General features: G+C 39.6%; 2 protein-coding genes across 2 annotated transcripts in view; one reads left to right on the top strand and one right to left on the bottom strand.

The window, feature by feature from the left end:
- The window catches only part of LOC138939577 (uncharacterized), an 88,581-nt gene that overhangs the window by 28,585 nt on the left and 36,831 nt on the right, over positions 1-23,165 (bottom strand). The window lies entirely within an intron of this gene.
- The window catches only part of LOC138939579 (probable G-protein coupled receptor B0563.6), a 38,775-nt gene that overhangs the window by 14,226 nt on the left and 1,384 nt on the right, over positions 1-23,165 (top strand). The window contains exons 2-4 of the mRNA XM_070307467.1: positions 1,610-2,371; positions 22,167-22,316; positions 22,822-23,072. Coding sequence (XP_070163568.1) covers positions 2,155-2,371; positions 22,167-22,316; positions 22,822-23,072 — 618 coding nt within the window. The 5' untranslated portion in view covers positions 1,610-2,154. The remainder of the gene's footprint in view (positions 1-1,609; positions 2,372-22,166; positions 22,317-22,821; positions 23,073-23,165) is intronic.

The raw sequence follows: 23,165 nt of genomic DNA, 5'->3' as shown, positions 1-23,165 counted from the left end.
TTACGATCCTCGTGGGCTCTATAAGGCGGGCACGTCTTACTACGCGAGAAGCGGAAATATTGTAGATCGCGGACAGCTGTCTTCGTCACGACACTTGAAAAAGAGAGGACATTTCTTTTCCCAGAATGTCGATTGCCAACGATAACTGACATCGTCACATAATATTTCAATTTTATATTTCATATATATTTATTATCATATTATATTTATTTTGCATATCTTTTCACAGATATCTTCATACACTTACAAATATTTTGACGAGAAGAGACAAGAGACAAAAGCTAATATAATAAAGAGCTGCAAAATCGATCTAAGCTCTCCGTGGAACTTGTCTCCCAAAAACTTACGGAATACATTTTGCGAGAAAGTTACCGGGAATCGCGCGCAGCAGGAGCGTCATCCAAGTGAAACGCGATCCCCAACTTCGGGGGAAACTTGACGGAAAACGCAAGCGGCGAACGTAGGAAGATGCATTTTAATATTTCGCACATTGACGGCAAATCAATGAATAAATTATATAGAGAGGATGCATTTTAGAGACTCGCAGACGACACGTAAAGCGTTTCCCGTTTGAAATTCGGCTCGCGCGACGAGACGCGGAGATTATAATATTCCTTTGCCAACGACAGGCAACGGCCCCCTCTCTCGCCGTCGTCCCCTTCATCGTCGGTGGAAAAATATTTCAGCGCGAAGGAAATTCGCGGGTGAAACGAACGTCTTGAATATAAACCGACTTGCCGAAGGAAGAAGGGGGAGATTCGCGTGGTACGCGTCACGAAAGTCGCGAAAAGTGTCGCCGGTGGGGGCCGATCGGGGGGCTGCCGGACGGACGCAGCGGAGGGCAGGGGGCGCTCTATCCATCCTCGGTTCGGGATCTGAATTTCAGCCGTTCTCTGAATCGCAAACCCTCGAGATCCGGAAGCGGGAGTGTGTCCGGCTGCTGAATCTAAATCCGCCGCTGCTAAATCTGCCGCTGCCAGCAACGATTTCCTTCCTGCCGCGAGACGACTCCCGCTCATCGTCCGCGAATTTCTTGGTCCCCTCCGCGAGATAGAGACCAACGAAGAATCACGCCCCATGCCCGATTCATTAGCCTCCCTTTCGCGACGGAGGATGTTCGATTTTACTTCCAATCATCTCGCATTTTCGCAGCTCCCACAATTCAGGAACGTAAATTTGCGGAGAATACGTGATGAGATAGATAAATCTCTATCTCCATCTCTCTCTCTCTCTCTCTCTTTCTCTTTCCCAAAAAATAAGTTTATTTAATTCAATAATATTATTTATAAAATTAAATAAAGAGTTTAAAAAGACATTAAAATTTGTAGCAATCGTTAAATTTTAGAAGCAGAGATTAATTAATTTGTTATAATTCGTTTGAAAATTTCTATATTTATAAATAGACACTCTAAAAAAATATTTCACTTATAATAGAATATTATTTTGTATGATAGAAATAAATTGCGTGAATATTTTTCACTGTACAAAGCGCATAATCTCGATTATAATTTCCCGAATGCAGTGTACGTAGAAATATATACGCGTATATAAATATCGCTGTGCGACAAATATATTAGAGATTTGCGAAATACGTACTGTTTGTTTTCAGGATAGCATGGAATAGCGCAGCTGCCGCTCGTGGATGGCGGCGTATAAATTGTCACGGAAGAACACGTTCGGATTCCTCGGTGAAATAAGCAGTCGCGGATATCGAGAGTAGTAAAGCCGCTTATTCGGTCCGACAGACTTGTTCCGAACTCTCCGAACTTTCGAGGTGCTCTCTCTCTCTCTCTCTCTCTCTCTCTCTCTCTCTCTCTCTCTCTCTCTCTCTCTCTGGCAAAATGAAACTTTTGTCGCACCTGTTGCACGACAGGTATAATTTTGACGGATGCTCGCACGTTCTCGATCGTAACGTGAAACCGTTCGCCTCGTGATTCGTCAAATCGCCCGTCTAACACGATTCGTAATTTTTAACAATAATCTTTTCTCGTAAGTTCCTTCAAACTAATTACGACTTGTGTGAACGAGATGCGCGAGATGTGCGGACAATGGTTGAGCGAAGGAGTTCGAAGATGGGCCCGCGTATACGGTGGGACGGGAAAGCTCATCGTTAGCTGTGAAAGGTGGTGAGGAGAATCAAGGGAGAGCGGCAGGATGGTGGACGTGTTCAACATGAGTAGGATAGAAAATATTTGCCTGCTGCCGGAGGAACAAGATCTACTAGAGGATCCTCGAACGCCGGCTTTGAGGAGGATCAGTTACGGCATCGTGCTGCCGACCATTTGTTGCTTCGGCATCATCGGGAACATCTTGAATCTCGTCGTCCTCACGAGAAGAAACATGCGGGGCACCGCTTACATCTACATGCGAGGTGAGCATCGTCTATCTATCATTGTCTATTTCCTTATCAAAGCCTTGCTCTTTCTGTCCCCGTAAGATTTTCATTATTTTAATAAGAATAATATAAAAAATATATTTTTTTTTAAATTAAAGCAATAATAATTATTAATTAATTAATTAAATAATAATTAATCAGTCAATTCACAAAAGTTTCTTCTTCTAGTTTGTAATTTTTAAATCAATTTCTATCTGTCATAAAGCTATAATTTGATCTCTCTTTTTTTTTTTTTTTTTAAGATAAAATAGAAACGATCTCGGGGTAAGGAAAAGTTGAAAATTTGAAAGTAGTTCTCTATGTTGATAACGTCTTCTTTTAAACAAGAGAAAGAGGCGAACAAGGTGCATTGAAATAAGAGACGACGTGGGAAAAAGAAGCGATGCCATTAGCAGAGAGCGCGGTGTAATAGCTTCTAATAAAGTTATTCCATGTTTACGTAATAGCGGGACAGGAAGCTCGATTGCATTACTTTCCATAGAGTGCATTATCGGACACTCCACGCGGCGCGTGCGTTCGCGTGCGACGTCATCGTTAACGCGTACTGATTATCCGCAATTTTCACAATTGAAAACTAAATAGAAAGAAGAAATATACAGGGTGTCCCATTTTAATCTCCTCAGGCAAATATCTCAAAAACCAAGCCCGGAAGAGAAAAATGTTTCAGACAAAAGTTGTTTGGTTTCGAGGGGGCCATAAGATGGTGACAATGATTTGACCTTGGAAAATCATTTGAAGGTCATGTGAAGGTCAACTTTAAAATCTTAAATGGAAACCCCCTTTTTTTATTTAGTATTCTTGTAGCTGACATCGAGAGCTTTCCAAGACGCTATAATAAAGTATTTTTTTATTAAGTACTTTTTGAGTTATTTTATATTTTCAAATCAATAAAAAAAAAAATTGTTTTTACGAAAATTATTTACAATGTATTCTTTTAAACAATTATTTGTTTTTTTTTTTTTTGGCACTAATTAATTTGTCTCATTATTCTGTACATAAAAGTATTACGGTAAGATTATCAAAAACTAAATATTTTACGAGATATTTAATTTTTTATATCAAAATATGTCAAATTAAAATATAAAATATAAAGATTTATTTCTTCAAATAATATTTGCAATAAAATAAAAACAAAACAGCCCGCACCTTGTGCTGTTGAGTGTGTAATACAAAAAAATATTTTTATATTTCTAAGGCTCTATATATCTTCTATATTCACTAAAATATAAAGTAAAATCGATTCCGCGTATAAAAAAAAAAAGGAGTATTTCGGAGATTTATCACCACCCCATCCTTTCCTTTCGCAATTAATACTGTTTCTTTGATCGAAGAAAGATACTAAGCATTACTCTCAATTAACCTTCCAATCGTTACGTCCGTTAATTCTACTATTTCATCAATATTCATCGTAGTTTCACGGAACGCGATCGAGTAATACGTGTATTCCATTCGGAAACGCGCGCGTCGTGCAACGTCGAAAAGCGCTTCCGACGCGTCGAGTTAAACCGGTTTAAAAAAAAAAAAAAAAAAAAAAAAAAATCCCATCTTATTTCGAAAATAAATAGCGAGATTCCCGAGTTTGGTAATTAACGCGAGCGGGTTCGAGTTAAAGTTGGGGTTGGCTCACGCGGAGACGCGATCTCTCAGGTATTGCCGCTGTGTGATTATAACCGGCACAAACATCGCGGTTCTGGAGACGCGCGAAAGTATCGTCGAGTAGACACAAGGTATTTTGACACAAGGCCAAAGTAATCGGCGTCTCGTTTCCGCGCGCCTCTCCCATCGAGATTCCGAAATTCTTCGCCCTCCGACGACCCGCGTTATTCTATTGACGTCGCGCCATTGTTTGTAGCCGATTGTGCCGGCCGCGATTTCGTCCATTAGCCGCATTTCACCCTTATTAATAGCCTTTTCATCGTCTCGTATATTTATAGATACTTCGCAAACGAACAGTGTTATTGACATTGAACCTGTTGCCGTAGCAGTCGTTTCGAGACCGATAAATTAATTTCATCTAATCGTTAGTAGAAAATGCTGGAGAATTTGTGACAATATACATTTATATAAACTTAATAAGCTCAAAGAGAGAGAGAGAGAGAGAGAGAGAGAGAGAGAGATATTACAAGGCGAATCGAAAACTAGAATATTTGAAAGGCGTGGAAAATTTTGATTTAAACAAACAGATACAAATAAAATTTTATTTTTATATTTAAAAAATATATGTTTTTGAGATAATAAAATATCATGATGAAAAACACTGTATATGTGTGCAAAAGATATTGAAACAGAAGACTAATAATAGCATTCTAAATAATCGTGCGCGTTTATATGATGACGATGCGATTCGGTTTCGATAAATTATCTAAATTAAAAAATAAGAATTTTTTTATCTCTTACACTTTTTTATATTTGTCATCAATTTAATTTTTTTATTTTTGTTATTAATTTTACATATTTTTATATAATTTTTATTATATATCTTTTAGCGACAAATATTGTTTATTTATTTATTTAAATAAAAGCTTTATACAACATTAAAAAATATTTTATATTTTCCGATTCATTTTCCGACTCATAATCTCTTTATTCAATGAAATATACAGGGTGTCCCATTTTAAAAGACCCGCTCAAATATCTCAGAAACACTGCGTTAAATCGAAAAATGTTTCAAACAAAAGTTGTGTGGCTTCAAGGGGGCCATAAGATGGTGACGATGATTTGACTTTGGATAAAGGCATTTCGGAGATTTCAATCTTGTTTTATTTTCTTTACACCAATTGATGTCTCTCATTTTTTGAGGTTAAAATATTAAGGTAACATCATCGTAAAATAAATAATTTTATAAGATATTTCATAATTTATGTAAAATTATGTCAAAGTAAAGTAATGAAATAAAGTATAAAATATCTCGTAGGATATTAAACTTTTGGCCATCATACCCCTATAACTTTTTATGCGGAATATTGCAAGGAATCGATTTATGTAAAAAATTGGGGCGTTTCCATTAAAAAAAAACAAGATTGACATTGAAATCTCCAAAGTGCCTCCACCCAAGATCAAACTAATGGCACCATCTCACGACCTCCTTAGAACCGAACAACTTTTATCTGCAACATTTCTTTCTATCTTGCTTTATTTTTTAAATATGTAAGTGTCTCAATATAAATGCCTCGCCCTATATATATTGTATATCTCAGAAAATCAAAGCAATCGTCGCATAAAATACTTGGCTCCTGAAATTGGCAAACTTATTTTTAAATTCCGAGAGTGGTGGAAATAAATCCGCGTATGCGGAACGCGATTGCTCCCGAAGAAATGCGCTTCGGGAACAACGGAGCCCAAAGTCTTGATGAGATCGGGACACGGGGGTTACGTGTTCGCGGCGAGCTGTCTCTCTTCGTACAAACTCCCGTCTGTTCTCCGGACAGAGAAGATTTGGCGGTTTTTGCGGCGCCGTCGACGTCCGCGCTCGTTTCCGGGGCAACGAAGCCAGTGCATTAGGGAGGAAATTACTCGGCAATTCGATTTTGGTATTTTCGTTGGATGGCGCGACGCCGTGCCGTTTCGAATGGGGCACTCCGGTGGGGTGGACACGTCCCCGGGCCGACCGTGTCTTTATCGCCCGGTCGGGTTCCTTAAGGATTATAGACGCTTCACGACCGTAACACGTTCCCGCGTATATGAGACTTTCCTCCCGCTTAACTCCGTCGCAGCTGCAGGAGCCGCGGGATATAGCCTAAGGTGCTGTGCACACGAAATCGCGCCGCAAGGGTGCAAAGCCGGCTCTAAAGTGGCTTATGCCACCGAGATACGCTCTCTGCGAAAGTATTGCGCTCGCTTCATTTCGCCTAATCCAATCGGACTAACTTCTCTTTCCTCTATAGCCTATCGTGGAATCTGAATCTCATCTAGATGGGTCAAAAGGTAAAGAGATTTGCATGCCGCGTTTTATCAGAAGTAACGGGATGATATCAAAATATAAACGAATAAAATTATAAGCCTGAAAGATATGTGACATGTCAACTTCTCCGTACGAACCTTGAGATCCTCGAAATCCTTTCTACCGAGAATATCGCGAGAATCACCAAGGAATGTTGCTGATTTCGATATCGATATCTATATCCAATAGAGTTATCTTGATACCCAAAAGATGCAAAAGATGGCGCGGAAGATTCCGTTTTACTCGATTTTCTCGTACACGCGCCGGACGTTGGAAACGCAGCTTTATGAAGATTTAGAAGGATTAGAAGAGATCGGCGAAACAGAGAAGAAGAGAGAGAAAGAGAGACGGGATATGAGATGGTACGATCTCTTGCTCGCTACGCGAAACTTTCTCTTTCTCTCTCTCTCTCTCTCTCTCTCTCTCTCTCTCTCTCTCTCTCTCTCTCTCTTTATTTCATTCTTTTTCTTTCTCTTTCTTTTTATACTCTCGATTACCTATAGCCACATATATATGTATTCCAGACTTTAATCGCCTTCCTTGGAGTTTCCGGGCTTCCTTCGGGTTTCCGTTCTTAATCCCGGTATCTATCAAGAAACTCGGTATCCGACGTAGGTACACCGTCTCTTCCCCCCCTCCCCCCCCCGTGAAAATTCTCACCCGCTTTCACCATCAGCTGTTCATTAAGATTAATGATTTAACTAGCAGTTCGCGGATAATGGACAAATCAAATCTCATTCAAGAGTGCCATTAACGTGATAGCCCGTTATCGAATCGCAAATATACGATACGTTACGCGATAATAAATAATTTTATCAATTAGTGGAAAAAATTTAAATTTACGTAATTTTACATTACGTAAAAGAGCGTTTCATAAAACCGCAGATTTTTCCCAATATGACATTAAATACGCAACGACGATAATTACGAACGTCTGGCTACGTAATTATAAAACCAATCGAAGAGATTTCAAGGCAGCTTCGAAACAATTATTATCGAACGATAATTTGAAAATCGAAAAATACTATTGCATTTTCCTAAAAGAAAATATTTAAAGATGCCTGCTTATGAGATACATAATATTTATTGACAGAAGATAATTATTTCGATGAATGCAATGCTCGTCGGCAATACAAAAAGAGTGATAAGAAAAAATACATACAGTGTATACGTATATAATAATCCGGATTCATATAGGAGTAACGGAATAAAATTCTAAGAGTATCCCATCCCCTCGATGGTGTAATTCGAGTTTTCACAGGTCCATCACTGTCCTTGATCAGACAAGAAACTCAGATATCTGTCTACGCACAAGGGAGATTCGCAAACGGGGATTTGCCCCTCATAAAAAAATCCGCCTTTCATCATACATCCTATATTGGTTAATGTCAGAAAAGAGCAGGAAATTTAATTGTTCGTTTGTAAAATGCCATGTACAATATGATAAAAGATAAGTTACCAATAAAAATGACAAAGAAAAAGAAAAATTAATGTTTTGTAATTTTTATTATAATTTTTCATCTTTAATGTTTACCGCGACATATTAATATTAACATCTCTTCAATTATTTTCACGCACATTATTTCAACAAAAGTCAATATTATTCTATCATCCGTGTTAACGATGACATTTTATTAACAATTTGATTAACAATTCTGAAAAAAAAAAAAAAAAAAAAATTTGTCCGAGACTCTCCATTATTACATTTCTTCATCCCTTCACTTTTTTCAAACATTTTTCTCTTATCTTTACATATTTATTTAATATTTTATACGCTTCGTGATAAACGAACATATCTGTCGAATGAAGAATTCTTGAAATGGCTCTCCATATCTGTTGGCAGGCTCTAGAAATTCCCTCTTACAAGATTCATGATTCTCGCAATGATAGATAAGATGTAAAAAAATTGAAGAGAAAATGTAACCTTCGCTATTCCACCGATATGATAGACTATGATGGCTTTCGCGTCATCCTCTATGGGATAGACGGTCATTTATACATATAGAAAAATCCGTATGCACCGAGTCGTTCCCTATCGTCGTTAGAATTCCGAAGAAGTCGACGCCAATTCCAATTTAGATAAGCGAACGTGCAGTGTACCAGTGTCTACGTATCCACGGCTGAGGCATCAAAATTCCAACGGCATGAGATATCAGAGCGAGGTGCTACCCAACCACGACGGAGTTAGACATCACGACGACGCTCGACGTGTCAAAGGAGGGAAAGAAAGAAAGAAGAAAAGAGCGGAAAGTCTTTACGCGTTCAGCGCGACCCGGCAATCCCGCGCGTCACGTGTACTACATACGCATGCATCACGTATGCACCGACGTGTATGCAAATAAGCGAACAGCGGCGACGTGCTCGTCACGTGGAGCGAGCGCATCGATATGCGCGACGTAGGTCGCCGAGGACGAGGACGAGGACACATCAGGCAGGATAAGAGGACGCGTACCCTCCTCCTCCCCCACCCCACCCCCACCCCTCAAGAGGATGATGGGTTAGTGTCTTTGAATCTGGAAATATTGCAAGAATTCGCGCGTAAGATGAAACCTGCGCGGAGAACAGCGGACACGTTTCGGATTCTCGGACGAGTCGAGAGTAGTTCGGAGGAGATCATCTATCGCACCATCGTCGACTCCGCATCCCCCGATGACGACGGGACTGAATGAAACATCCGCGATCGATATGCGCGCCGCGAACGACATCGTTGAAAGAGATGCCTCGCGAGATAATGGCCCGCGATGATCGCCATCGAATCAGAGCGACGATAGACATAGTCGTTTACGCGGCTCTCGGTCTATCGCGAGACCCAAGCCATGATCGTTTACAATGATACGTCGTTTCCATTTCTCGAGATGTTTCCGCCGTGACCCACTTTGTCTTCCGCGCTTCGTTTACGAATGCCACGTACGGTAGATAAGCGGCCGCTTGTGTGTGTGTGTGTGTGTGTGTGTGTATCCTTCGCTGTCTATTGTTGTCGCGACTGAAACGGCGGCTTTTCTACCGCGCCAGATGCAGTCAGGCCTCGCAGTTCGCGAAATTATTTCAAGAGCGCGTACCGACGTCACCGAACGATTTATCTGGAATTTGCTAAATCTGGCAAACGGCGAGAATGCGAAACAAGTGCGTGTTATGAAGAGAAAAAGATCATCTTTAAATATTTATCGGTGGAATGATTTTTTTTTTTTTTTTTTTTTTTTTTTGTGATATTACAAAAAGATTGCGGCAAAATTGCAGTCCATAAACGGTCCTTGTTGAGAGAAAAAAAGAACAGGACTCGCGTCCTCCCGAAAGAATCTTTTACGATCTGTCTTACAGTCCAATGATCGATACCTACATCGAGATATAGTGAGAGAAAAAGAGAGAGAGAGAGAGAGAGGAAAAGGGAGAGTGAGATAAAAGGGACCGTCCAAGTTTGATTATTCTGTCGAGAAGACAATCAAGCTCCCGCAACACGCACTGATCAAAGGAATTATCAGGAAGCGGAACACGCATTCGAAGTAATTCCCTTAACATGTCGCACCTGAGCGCGCGTGCAGATTTATTCTATTTTTGACACCCCGAGAAACTTCGTCACGCGCGAACATTGCGCAGTCAGCTGAAAGAAAAGGAGATTCGAATTCGGTATAAAAAAAAAAGAAAGGCCCATTGTGTCCTTAATTTTTATATAAGCAGCGGCAGTTTAATGAAAGGAATTGCGCGTGGTCTGAAAAGAAAAGGTTAGGTCGAAATAAAGCGTGGCGCGATTAATTATACAAAGAGGAACCGAAAGTATTATTATTTTGTCGGGATTAGGCGTAATATTCTCTGCTAATTAATTCATTCGCATCAATGAAAATGAAAATTGATGTTCCGAAAAATTTCAAAAGGCGAACTTTTCTCCGAATTTTCCTTATTTCTCTTTTTTTTTTTTTTTTTGATAAATTAATTTAATACACCGAGATTTAATTACGACAAAAAGATTGAGCGACGTATAATAATTATGAACTTTTACAAAAAAAAGCGGCATTTCGTCATCTGAAATAAATAAGTAAAAAAACGAAAACTTCAAGACTGAGAAAATCACAAAAGAAGAAATGAAACAAGTTTTCGTTTTTTTTACTTATTTATTTACATTTTATTTATGTTATCATCTATTTAATGCAGATATTGTTCAAAATGTTGCCCTCTTACAGCAACGCAAGCATTACATCTAACACTGACCTCATTAATTGCAGCTAGACATTGTTCTGGTGATATTTGGTGCACCGCATCTATGATTCGGTCTCTTAATTGAATTCTTGCGATTTTCTTTAAAATGAAGCAACAATGAACCAAACCTCTAAAGGACTTCTTGTCTTAGTTTTTCGGTCCCCTACACGCTCTTGAAGTTTTGCCACTTAGGTGTACAACTTTGCTTCCGCCGTTTTCCTATAGATGACTTTAGCGATAAGTAGTGATCGAAATAAATAGATCATAGATGTCATGCGATAAACTTGGGCATCTGTCAACATAACCCCATAGAAACATTAGTCGATTTGTGTCTGCGTCATAAAGTTATTCTCGATTGAAAATGTCAGTTTACGAGCCAAATTCTCGTCATTTGCGGGAGGTTTTAATTTTCTGCTTCAATATGAAGAAATCTGTGGCTGAGGCTCATCGAATGCTCTCAAATACTTATGGCGAAGCCGCTATTAGTGAAAGAACGTGTCGTGAGTGGTTTCAACGCTTCAAGAACGGTGATTTTCGCGTCGAAGCGCGGCATAGCGGTGGAAGAGAGAAGGTTTTCGAAGATGCAGAATTTGGAGGCATTACTTAATGAAGACTCGGGTCAAAGTCAAAAAGAATTGGCACGATCATCGGGAGTGGACAATACTTTGAATCATAAATGTATAACCAGTTTTTTCACAATAAAGCCTCGAATTTCGGGAAAAAAACGGCGGAAGCAAAGTTGTACACCTAATAAATTGGGGACACCCTGTATATATATATATATATATATATATATATATATATATATATATATAAATGCAGAAGCAGAAAAATAAGCCCAAATGGGAACAAATAAGGCTTTTATCCATCGAACTGTGTGTCTATAAAGTCTCGTTCCCGAGGTCTTATTTAGAAAAATATTTAGGGGAATACCGGTATTGAAAGGAAGGAAATATCCTTTCTGATTCTTCGGAGAAATCCTCTGACTCTCGAAATCTATTAACCTCGTCTCGCGGTACAAGCTCGCTGGTCCTCGCCTATGGCTTATGAACCTCTCGTCGCTGTTGCCACCGGGAAAATCTGCTAAATCTACACGAGCGGGCCCGTGTTACAGTTCCAAATAACAGCGTACTCGAGCTACTTCGGGCTTTATGAATATTAACGATCGCACATGAGAGTACTGTCGCGTCCGTTCTCGCCGGGGAATATTAACTCTACCAACTCTAAACAAAACTCGGGCCGAGGGAAATAGTGTTCGATTCCGAAGGAGAAGAGATACCGTGAAATCGTTACTTCGAAATAAAAATCCCGAAATTCATCCGTCATTCGCGACGTGTTTTCCTTTATACAAGTTCGCGTGTCTACGTACCCTGATGCTTGGCTCGATAAAATAATATTAGAGACCCCGGGGATACAATTTTCCGTCTCACGTCAGATAAGAATATAATACAGTTAACAAATCGACTTAAGAAATCGCGACGATGAATGTGACGTATTAATCGCGCAGGCAGCTTTTTTAATGCGTATTTATTTTTTTGAGAGCACTTATAATTTAATCTCTCAAAGAAAATTTTCATATTTTTACGCAAACGAAATTGCGATTTTTTTTTTTTTTTTTTGAAATAGAAACAACTTTGCCATTTTGACAAATAATTAAATTCGATGAAAAAAAAAAAGAAAAATGTAAATTGTATAAGATATTTAAAACTACTAATTAAAAATTAAAAAGAAACTCTTTACTTGGTTAAATATTTAAATGTATCTTAAATTTGTCTCTGCATCCGAGAGGTGACTCGTAGTCACGTGTGACAGATGGCTCGACATTGACAGAATGATGACAAGATAGAACGGTCACAACTCGATCATATAAAAAAATCAATTATCAGAAATCGCAAGATCGGAAAATATATCTTTATCGAATATGAATAATATATTATTTCATTCTTGAAAAATTACATCAACCGCGACTTTTCCGTATCCGTATCGTTTATGCAAAATGATATATAATCGATCTGAAATTCATAAATTCATAATATCTCCCGCGATGGTGTCGACGTGGATTTAAGGATTCAGTATAACGTCCATATATTAATAAATTACGGACTATCTGGCCCATAAATATTCATGCCCGCCGCGGCATTACCGTCTAAGATAATAATTAACAATTTAATTTACTTAGTGCCGATGTCACGGTCGCTCTTTCTTCGTACGACGGGGAGTCTCAATATCGATACGAAAGCCCTCGAGTGTCAGCTTTCTTTCTTTACAAAAAGAGCCTGTTGGCTTCGCATTTGAAAGCGTTATAAAGTTATAAATATACAGTTTTTTACGAAAATTAGCTCGTCAGGATAGATCACGCGTTTTTCATTATTCGGATATATATATCCTCGATAAAAAGTGTATTCTTGATAAAGATCATCTAACTTTTGCACTAGAACAAGTACAAAAAATTCTGTACAAATATATTTTAGCGATGATTATAAGAGGAGAAAATTGAAAAATTATTATTCTTCAGCTTTCTCTATCACGCGTCTTTTCTTCCTCTTTACTTTTACATGTAAATGATAATCCGCCTTAAGGCCGCTTAATATTAACTTTTTGCACTTAAATTTCAGTTATTGAGAAATTATTTATAGTTAAAAACATGTTTATTTTTTAAAGAATATATGCTTGCTTCTGCTAGAGCACGCCGTAGCATTTTCCGAAGCGGTTAAACAGCTGTAACGTCGTTCGCTTAAAGCGGGTATTTGCATGGCGGCGACATCGCATTTCAGCCGGCGACTAAGGAGATTCAGTGACTCCGATCCTAAGACCAGCCCTAAGATAAGACATCTTGAGATTACGAGGAACAGACGAACGTTTTGGTCTCGTCAGCTCCATCGTATTCTCCCCGTGATTCTTCGCCCCATTTAAACGCTGTCAGGTGGGATTGTTCGTGTGCCATCGAAAATTCAACAAAAAAAAAAAAAAAAAAAAAAAAAAAAAAAAAAAAAAAAAAAAAACGAAAGCAGAAAAGATTGTTTTAGTTCTTTCATAAGGCATATAACATAAATAAATAATCGTTGTATAATAATTTATTTTCTTGCTACACATTTATTGTTAGATGCCTATGATTTTCGTCGAATATCGGTGATAATCGTGATAATCGGTATAAATAAAGCAAACAGAATTTATATGATTACATTCTGCGCTAAATGTGCGGTGAAAATATAGGCAAACCTCTATAGCGGACGATTCCGGTCCTTACGATCTTCGATATATTACTAGCGCGTGATAATCGAGCCGTAGGCTGCATACCGAGACTATTATAGCTTCACTTAACGTCATTGAAAACCACACACGCCGTACATCTTCATATATATACGGCGAAATCACTCCTCAAGGTGCACGTGTGAGTTTTCTTATTTCCGCGCGTGCTACACGTCAAGGATCGTAACGTTTATTTACTAAGAACTTGTCGCAAATTTACACTCTCATTACACGGCTTCGTGAGAGGAAAGTCACTGGCAGAAATACTTCGAAAGATGTATACGAAAAAGAAAAAAATTAAAGCAACGCGCGAAAGTGTTCATAAATAATAAATATGAAAGAAAAAATTTGATTTCAAATTTATTAATTTTCAGATATTTATATTTTTGAAATTGTTTAAAATATTCGTGAATTAAACTTGGGATCCCGCAGATGTGTTATTGTTATCGTTTTTAATTTTTAAAGATTTTGATAAAAATGTGTTCTCTGATGCCACAAACAACGAGAATTTTCCGACACAGAATACTCGTTCATTTTTTAATTCGATTTAATTTCATACGAAAAGAATCGCTAAGGCTGTTAAAAAGTAGACGACTACGCGTTTCCCGCGGTAAGTACAAGCAACCTTTTCCGGGAGAAAAATTCGCGCCACGTTGTCCTAGAGGATAGGATCCGTCTTCGCCGACAGAAATATCCGTCTCAATGTCGTTTAATTTTTTTTCATATAACGAGACCGGTGGAGGAGAGGACCGGATTTCTTCCGGCGGATATATACGGGCGCGCCGGTGTCCGTTTGCCGAGCGCGATTTAGGACAACGGTTAATCTTCCGGGAAAGTTTCATCGTGTCGTCCAACTTTTCTGACACTCGACGTAGCGAAGCGCTCAATCGCGGCTGTCATGTCTTCCGCCCGCGATCCTTTTTGTCCTACGAAACTTCTGTCCCGTCCTTCCGTTCGCTTCGCGGCGGACGACGACGACGACGACGACGACGTTCAATCGTAATTTCCGACATGCCCACATACACACGCGCGCACGTGCTTTCGAAACGTCAACCGGATATATCAAGCGACCGAGCGGCTCCTAATTTAACATAATTACACATATTCATTGGAGGGGGAAAAAAAAAATGACTATAAATTTTTGATCATTCCGATCGATATTCCCATCATAAGCTCCATGCGAACATGTCTTCGGTCGATTTATTCTGATAAGACCACTCTCGTGAAATTACAATAACGAGGATGAATAAAGTTGAACTTTACTATCTGATCAAAATTAAATCGTTCCCCGAAAAATTACAGAAATAAATTTCAGTAATGTATTGATTAAAAAAGATTTTGCTATTATCTCTTAAAATATATATATTCTTTTTAATATACAAAAAAAAAGATAGGGGGAAAATTGGGTAAAACCGGGTACCCTCGTTCTTTCGTAATAATGGCTGCTATCTGTACATATTAGAGAGTTAATCATATTAGTTTCGATCGGCATTTTGTACGCCGAAATATACAACCATCGTATTTGTTACTTTCCTTGTGGTCGGGCAAAACCGGGGGTACTTACACATGTCATATAATGAAAAGAGGGAGAACCTGTCATCCTGACTTTGTGTCTCTACAGAAAGCAATTGAGAACTAACGTTCGGAAAAAGAAAAAAACGAACGTTAAAAAAAAACTTTTTGAGATAAAAGTTAAAAAGTTAAATAAGGAAGTCCTGCATGAATGTCGCGCGAACAAGAGGATATTTTTATTTGTGATTTCTGTCAATAGAATACATATTCATATTGATTTTGATTAAAATAAATCTATAGATTTTGTAATTACACGATATTTTGCATATTTTCAAATAGGTACCCGGTTTGACCCTACACTTTCCCCCTACTTATATAAATCTCTTATGCATACCTAAATATACTAAACACACGAATTTCAAAGATAAAATATATGAAATGCGATAGAGAGCGTCTTTATTTTCCAGTAAAGAGATAAAGTTTGCGTACAAGGGTCGGATCCATGATCGCGTTGTTCGAGTTTAACGTCATTCGTATCGTCTGGAGCTGCGACATTATTTCGCGACTGCATTCCCGTCTTGCGTCTCGCTTCGCGAATAATGGGACAGACCGACGCTACGATATTTCATCAGACTTCGTCCCCCCCTCTGTACAACAGGCGCGATAAAACGAAAATCCCACCACGGGCAAGTTTGTAAATCCGCCAACCGTCCGTAACGGAGTAAATTGAGCGCCGTAAATGTAACGCGGGCATCGGCGTCGACAGCGGGCGTCCCGGAATCCCGGATACGGATAACGATTTAATTGCTTTCGCGCCGGAGTCTATTCCCGGACGGAAAGCCCCGCGTTCGCCGAGGGCTCCCACGAGGAGGACGACCGCGCGGTAAAAAGGATAACGAGAGCCGGCGGCGCGGAGAATGCACTTTGTATGCAAACGCACAACCGGGGGGGGGGGGGGGGGATGATGGTTAATTCCCCGGCACCGAACGAACCGAGCGAGCGCTCGGCTCGTCTCCTTAGACAAGCCCTCGTTATGTCGAATGACTAGTTAAAAAACTTCTCTTCGACCGCCGCTCTGACTCGGGGCACTTTTCAAATCCGCGAGTGATCGCAGTTAACGTTAATGTGACGAAACGACCTCTTTTATTCATCTCTCGTCTACGATATAAATGATTACGAAGATGAAAAATATAATGAACTGTCAAGATTGCGCTATTTATGTATTATTTCAATGACGGACGGAAAATAAAAGAATTTATTCTGAAGAAATTCTTAGCATCTTCTCGAGCATTTCGTATATTTTAATCGAACAAGTATTGAGAAATGTCGTTTCGTCAGTTCGCGAGAGGGAAAAGAGTTTGAAATCGTAATCCCACGCGCGTCTCTATCCAAGGACAATTCCTTCGGATCGCTCGGAATATCGAGCGATATTCGCGGCAATGCTCGACGTTATTTCCCCGGAGATGCGTGCCCGAGGACACGTGCGAATTAGATCCTTTCGCGTTTCGGTGCGCGAAAGCCAACGTGTACCAGCGTGCACTTTTATCGGCGCTGCCACTTGCAATTCCCGAGATCTCGAAGCTGGAATCTTTAAACGGCCAACGTCTCGATCTAAATCGATCACTCGCCCAACGCCTCTCTCTTTCCCGACTTTCGCCGAAAAATTCGGAACGAATCTTCGCGGAATAATATCTCGATATTCGCTGTTCGCGCGAGACATTCCGCGGGATTTGTCTAAGATCGTAAAATCTTGGACGAAGACGTGTCTTTCTAGTTTGACGCTCTGAAAAAAGGCGATTTTTGGGAATTTTTTTAAACATAAGTACAAAACATATTCAACTTCCACGTTCATTAAGTAACATTTCAAGTATATCCCGAAATTTTTTCAAATCAAAATATTTTTTTTGTTTTGTTTCGGAGTTAGAATAGTCCAACCAGGGTGCCTGGAAAAAAAAAAAAAATTCTTGTTCATGGCGGACATGATTCCAGCCGTTGTAGTCATATGAGATAAAAAAACCAAAAGGATTCTTAATCTGTACGAGTGTGGCTGTCGCGTGAACTAGAGTAGGAAATAATATTGAAAAATAAAAAAAAAAATGACAGCGTCACAAAAAGGAATCTCATTTTTCACTAAAATATTGATTAGTTTTGTGAGTCGCGAAATTTGAATTCTTCGTTCGCCATTATGTTTTAGACATCCTGATTGGATTACCCCAGCTCCGAAACACAGACGAATATTTTTATTTGAAAAAATTTCACGATATACTTGAGATGTGAACTTGATAAACGTGAAAAGTTTGAAATTAATATGTTTTATACTTTTCTTGGAACAAAATTACCCAAAAATTCGCCTTTATTTTCACAAATGACGATTAATGGGGATGACGAAAAATTCCCGTCGTCGATTACTCCGTCCGGTAATGTCCTGGCGGGCCCTATTTTCGTTGTTCTTGCACCACGATATTACCGCGGAATGGTTTATTACCGAGTGTGTGCGATATTGCAGCACTCATCCACCCTCTTTTCTCCCGCGCTACCATTTCTGGTCGTTATGAGTTTCCAACGACCGGGTCACTGTCCCGGTTTCCAACGTTGGTCTCTTTCCCGTTCATCAACAGGTCTTCCCTCTGCTACATCGTTCATAAATTTTACATATCACGGCGGAGTGCCACAGATTGTGCCGATGATAAAATAATCTATCCGTACTTGATTTGATCCTATCTATAACAGATCACATCAATTATTAAAATGTTTTATTACACCGTAGCGATATGTAATTTTCAGACTAGATTAGCAGAGATCCTGAGACACGTGTTAATCAAACCGTGACGTGTTCGCGAATATCAATTCCGGAAATCGGAAAATCGGATAGATAGATCGAGAATGAATTCCGCGTTCGGAGCAAAAAGACGAGATAGATATTGAGCGTCTACAAAAGTAATGAGAATTTCGTGTGAACTACGCGTGTTTTTCAACAGGTGGTATAAACGCCGATTGACTGTAAGGGGGGGGGAAAAAAAAACGCTAAATTCAACATTTGATTTTTGCCACACGCATTTTCCTCTTTTTCACTTGAGGCGATTAAATATTTTTCACACATATATAAATGTACAAAATGTTTAAATAATTAAATAAAATCAAATTCTTTTCCTTTTTTAAATACATTTTTTCAAATATTATTCCATGCAAATTGTATCAAAGTAAAATTTGCTCTTGCACAGAACAATTTGACCTCCGTTTATTTAATTAACACGTAGATTTCGTCAGCTTTATAGCATTCACCGCGGGGATTCTGAATATGTCAGGTATCTCAGAGAGAGAGAGAGAGATAGCCATTTGTTTGAGAAATCGTTTCTTATATCGATATTATTTCTCGATATAAAGTATATGATATTCCATGGATATCGGCTGATGGTGATCTCGACGGGGATCATGCCGGCGCGTTTCGTTTTGAGAATTGGACCGCAATTTATTATACTGGAACACGCGCGTGTACCGTAGTCACCCCGACGTGACAAATGACAGATTAACGATCCACGTGGGAAACAGAGCTTCTTTTATGGGCGTTAAGCAGCCGTTCAGCCGTACGCGACGTCATCGCAGCGTAGTTTCGTCGCGCGGATCTTGACAAATGGACGCTGCAGCTGGCTTCTCCCTCGGGATTTCGATAAATTAAACATGCCGGGAGAACGCGATTTGTAAAATGTCGCCGCAGGATGCCGAGCAACAACGTCGAGACATCGCAACATTTTTCTTCACTCTTCCTGCTTTTCTCGACACACACACACACACACACACATATTTGCATACGCGCAAAAAGGACATTAACCCTTGAGCAAGCGATACCTCTTGCAATGACATATATAATATCCACCAGAAAATTTTAGCACGCAATTTTAACTCGACGTTAACGCACAATCGAGATGACAATAATTGCATAAAAGTATTTGTATGTCAAAGTTCGTTTTATTGATTGCGCTCAAAATTAATTAATATAAAATATTAAATTAGATTTTTATATATTACAAAATTTCTCTTAAAAAATATATACTAATGTTTATTATTCCTAGAATCAAACAAACCAATAATTTGGCGTATTTATAATATCTCTATTTCTTTTCGAAAAATTCATTTAAAAAAAAAACACGTTAAAAAGAAAAAAATTACATCCATTAGCGAGAAGATACGAGGATGTTTCGAGATAAGAACGTCGGTATATTTTGCATCTCGCTCTCTTGAGAAAAGAGGAGAGTGTTTCTTGGTTTTCGTGCCGTAATAGATGTCCATACTGGATGTACATATATTGCAGAATTTATTTCTCTATCGAGCAACCCTTTTCCAATCAGATTTTTATACATCTCTCGCCGCTTCCGTGTGTCTTTCCTCGTCAGCGTGCCGTTGTGTACGAGAAGGAAGAAGAAAACGCCGGGGAATCGGTCAATCAACGCGATAGGATTTGGTAAACGAACCGTGACCCTAAAACGGGTCACCGACACATTAATTCCCGTCGCAAACGTCTGCGTGCGTAAACGAGCTCATCCGCTCTTGCTACCTTCCAGAAAAATGAAAAGCTCAGATCAGCCACGGTGGTTTCCGGTAAATGAGGAGAGAGCGACGAGCTACTTTGACGCCGTTCCTCTCGTGCAATTTAAGAGACAGGCTCATGTTTGAAAGGGGAGACCCCTGACAAAGTGACTCCATTCTCCGTATGTAACAAGAGAGATAAGTCGAAAGTAACGATGGTTTTAGGTATTAAGTTTAACATGGTAAAAGAGCTTCAATCGTTTTAAAGAATTTAATTTTTAAAAATAATAATTAATATCTCGATTTTGAATAATCTTTCTTTTTGTTGTTACACGAGTGAAATATAAATTGTAATGTTACTTGCATTACATAATTCTGTTCGAGTACACTTGCCTTTATTTGCATAGAGTAAAACCTCACGACTTATATATCTATACATTTGCGTTGCGTTACGGAATGAGTTTAATCAGAGAGGTGATATGTCAAGGGATTTATTTTCGAGAAAATGAGAAAACGAAGGGAAAGGGTCGGAACTCTCGTAGACGAGAACTCGACCTCGCTCGCTCGCTCGCTCGCTCGCCGATTCGCGAAAAGATCGGCGGGGGACCTAATAAAACTAAGCTAGTTCCTCGTGGCCGTTGCTGACGGACGGACAAGGCGGCAAGAAATTGTAATTTAAATGGAAAGACGCAATTTCGCCGTTAATGCCGGGGCTGCGGCGTAAAAGTTTTACGAGCTTTTAGTATGCGTTGTGTAGTCGCGTGGAAACTCCGGCTTTCATTCGGGCGACGTCAACCAATTTCCGGTTTCTCGCGGCTTTCATATTCTAGTAAGCGTGTATCGCGCTCTTTGATAAACTTTAGGGAAAGATTCATAATAGAGAATTTTCTCAGTCTCTTTCTCTTTTCCTCGTTTCGTAATTAAACTGACTGTCATTCTACGCTTGCAGAGAAGCGCTTAAAGAAGCTCTACGAAATACCTGGAGATAGGAAATCCAGATCGAATGGTAACAATATCGACTGACGAGGAACTGAAACCACCCCTTTTCGTCCACCCATTCGGTTATGATCGATCAATGAAACGCGTTACCGGCGAGCTTCTCGAGTTTATCGGCGGCTGGAAGCGGCTCGAGGGTCGATACGACTGAGCGAGGGTTGATAAGACCTCGGTCTTTCCTAGGCTTTATCCAGCAGACACATTAATCGAAGATAATCCAGAAACAATCTGGTCCATATCCCAAACATAAGCAACGTTTACATATTTTTTTTATTCATGTTTTGCATTATCAAATGATATAACGCTGTTAAATAATACGTAAAAAATTTTGTATTAAAATAAAATAAGAAATAAAAAAAAAAGAAGAGAAATTGTCTTTTCTAAGCGATAAATTTTCCGTTAATGTAACGTTAATATCCTAAGAAGTTTCCACAGATCTTTTATTGCATTCGCATTCAGAATGTGCGATTTTCTATGGTAATTATACGATGCAGGAGAGTGAGCGTCAACAGCGTCTAATTGCTCTCGGAGAATTTCGCGAAACAGTACGATAAATACGGGCGTTAATTGATGTCAATGGGCAATAAAAGCGGGTAACACGAGACAAGGGGGAATAAGGAGCGCGCGGTCGATCATACGATAACGGTAAATCGGATGGAAATGAACAAAAAGCGCGTATCCAATTGCGATTATCTGAAAACGCGAGAGAAGGTAGATGTAAAATAAAAAAGAGATACACTGTAAAAAATTTTCTAAAAATTCAGATACATTTTTTTTTTTTTTTTTCTGAATTTTCAGATCTGGGTATCTCTGAAAAAAATTTCGAACAATCCTAATCATCGAGAGTCGTTTCTCTAGAAGTTCTGCAAAAAAGCTGCTTACTGGATACTTTGTCTGAAGTTTCAGTTAGATTTTTTTTTTTTTTTTTTTTTTTTTTTTTTTACAGTACATCGCGTGCGTACGAGAATAATGTTGGATGAGAGAGAAACGGAGTGCGTTATGAGTACTATAATTGAAGTATCGCGACACGCGGGTAAGGGACTGCCGACGAAAGGACGGGGGAAAAAAAAAAAAAAAAAAAATGCTTAATGACTCGAAATAAATCCTGAAGAAAGATTTAATCCTATTCCCTCGTCTCACGCGAAGCGTGGAAAATTCAGAATGAAAAATTTCCCGGCAATGTTCCCGGGAATATTCAGGAAAGTTGCGAGAATGATTAAGTGAATCGTGTGCCATGTTCACCCGCTGTTCCGGGTTTATGAAATCAAGTTAACTCGATCACGGGGACCCGGACTCTTATCTTTCCCCGTCCGACTATTCTTCTTAACCCCCGGACTCCGCTTACTCTTTTTGTTGCAGGTTATTCCGCGGCGGCGCTTCTCGCGATCCTGTTCTGCATCCCTTTCGCGCTCAGGGTTCTCATCCATAAGGAGATCGGGGGATGGAGCAACTGGCCGCAGGCCTTTTATCACGTTCACCTCGAGCTCTTCCTAGGAAACGGCTGCCTAGGTAAGGACGGAACTTTGCCGAGAATTCCGCGCAGAGAGTCCAACAGACTCACTCTATCCCTCTCGCTCTTTCCTCGCACTTCCTCTCTCCCGTTAACAACATTTTCGCGGAAACGACTGATACGATTCTTAGGGAGGAAATGAATTTATCCCGTTATCTGCTCTCGTCCCACGCTGCGTGCGAAAGAAATAGAAGATGCTCTCTGGAACTCTGTCCGCGACGGGAAACTTTTGCTCTCTCGTATCTTGGAGCTCTTATAAGTTGGCGATGCGATAACGATTAGAAGTTTGCCTAGATGTAGTCCAAAGAGGCGTGTAGGAATAGAGAAAGGGAGATGGACAAAAAATTAAATGATACTTTGGAAAAAGGAATTAAAAAAAAAGAGTTGTAAAATTTTTATGTATGTATGCGCGTACAGTAACGTACACAAGTATCTGGCGAGAAGAGATTTTATGGTCGCCACGGGGCTATATTTGAGAGATATAGAGGTTAATTGTATGCATAGGGGTTGGAGTAATGATGCTTCTGGCATTGACAGTGGAGCGTTACGTAAGCGTCTGTCACCCCGGACAACACACGCGACCACTCTGCGGACCACCTCACCTAACAGTGGCGCTCATCCCCCTGGCTACATTTCTCGTTTATCTGCCATGTGTATTTCGGGGTGAAGTTACGACCTGCCTGCTGGCGCCAGGCGGCCCCCTAATCTACCAGAAGGGAGAGAATCGGACGTTTCTTCATTCCTGGTACTTTCAGGTAATTTATATCTCTTTTCTTGTAAACGCCTATGTCTTCTCCCGCTAATAAAAGGAGATCTCGAAGAAATATCTCAATGCCGATAAAATACCA

Source organism: Polyergus mexicanus, unplaced genomic scaffold, assembly GCF_030449975.1.
Source record: "Polyergus mexicanus isolate NDT 795.1 unplaced genomic scaffold, iyPolMexi1.0 SCAF_14, whole genome shotgun sequence".
Classification (NCBI taxonomy): domain Eukaryota; kingdom Metazoa; phylum Arthropoda; class Insecta; order Hymenoptera; family Formicidae; genus Polyergus; species Polyergus mexicanus.
Note: the sequence above shows the minus strand (reverse complement) of the source record. Positions and strands in the feature narration are given on the sequence as shown.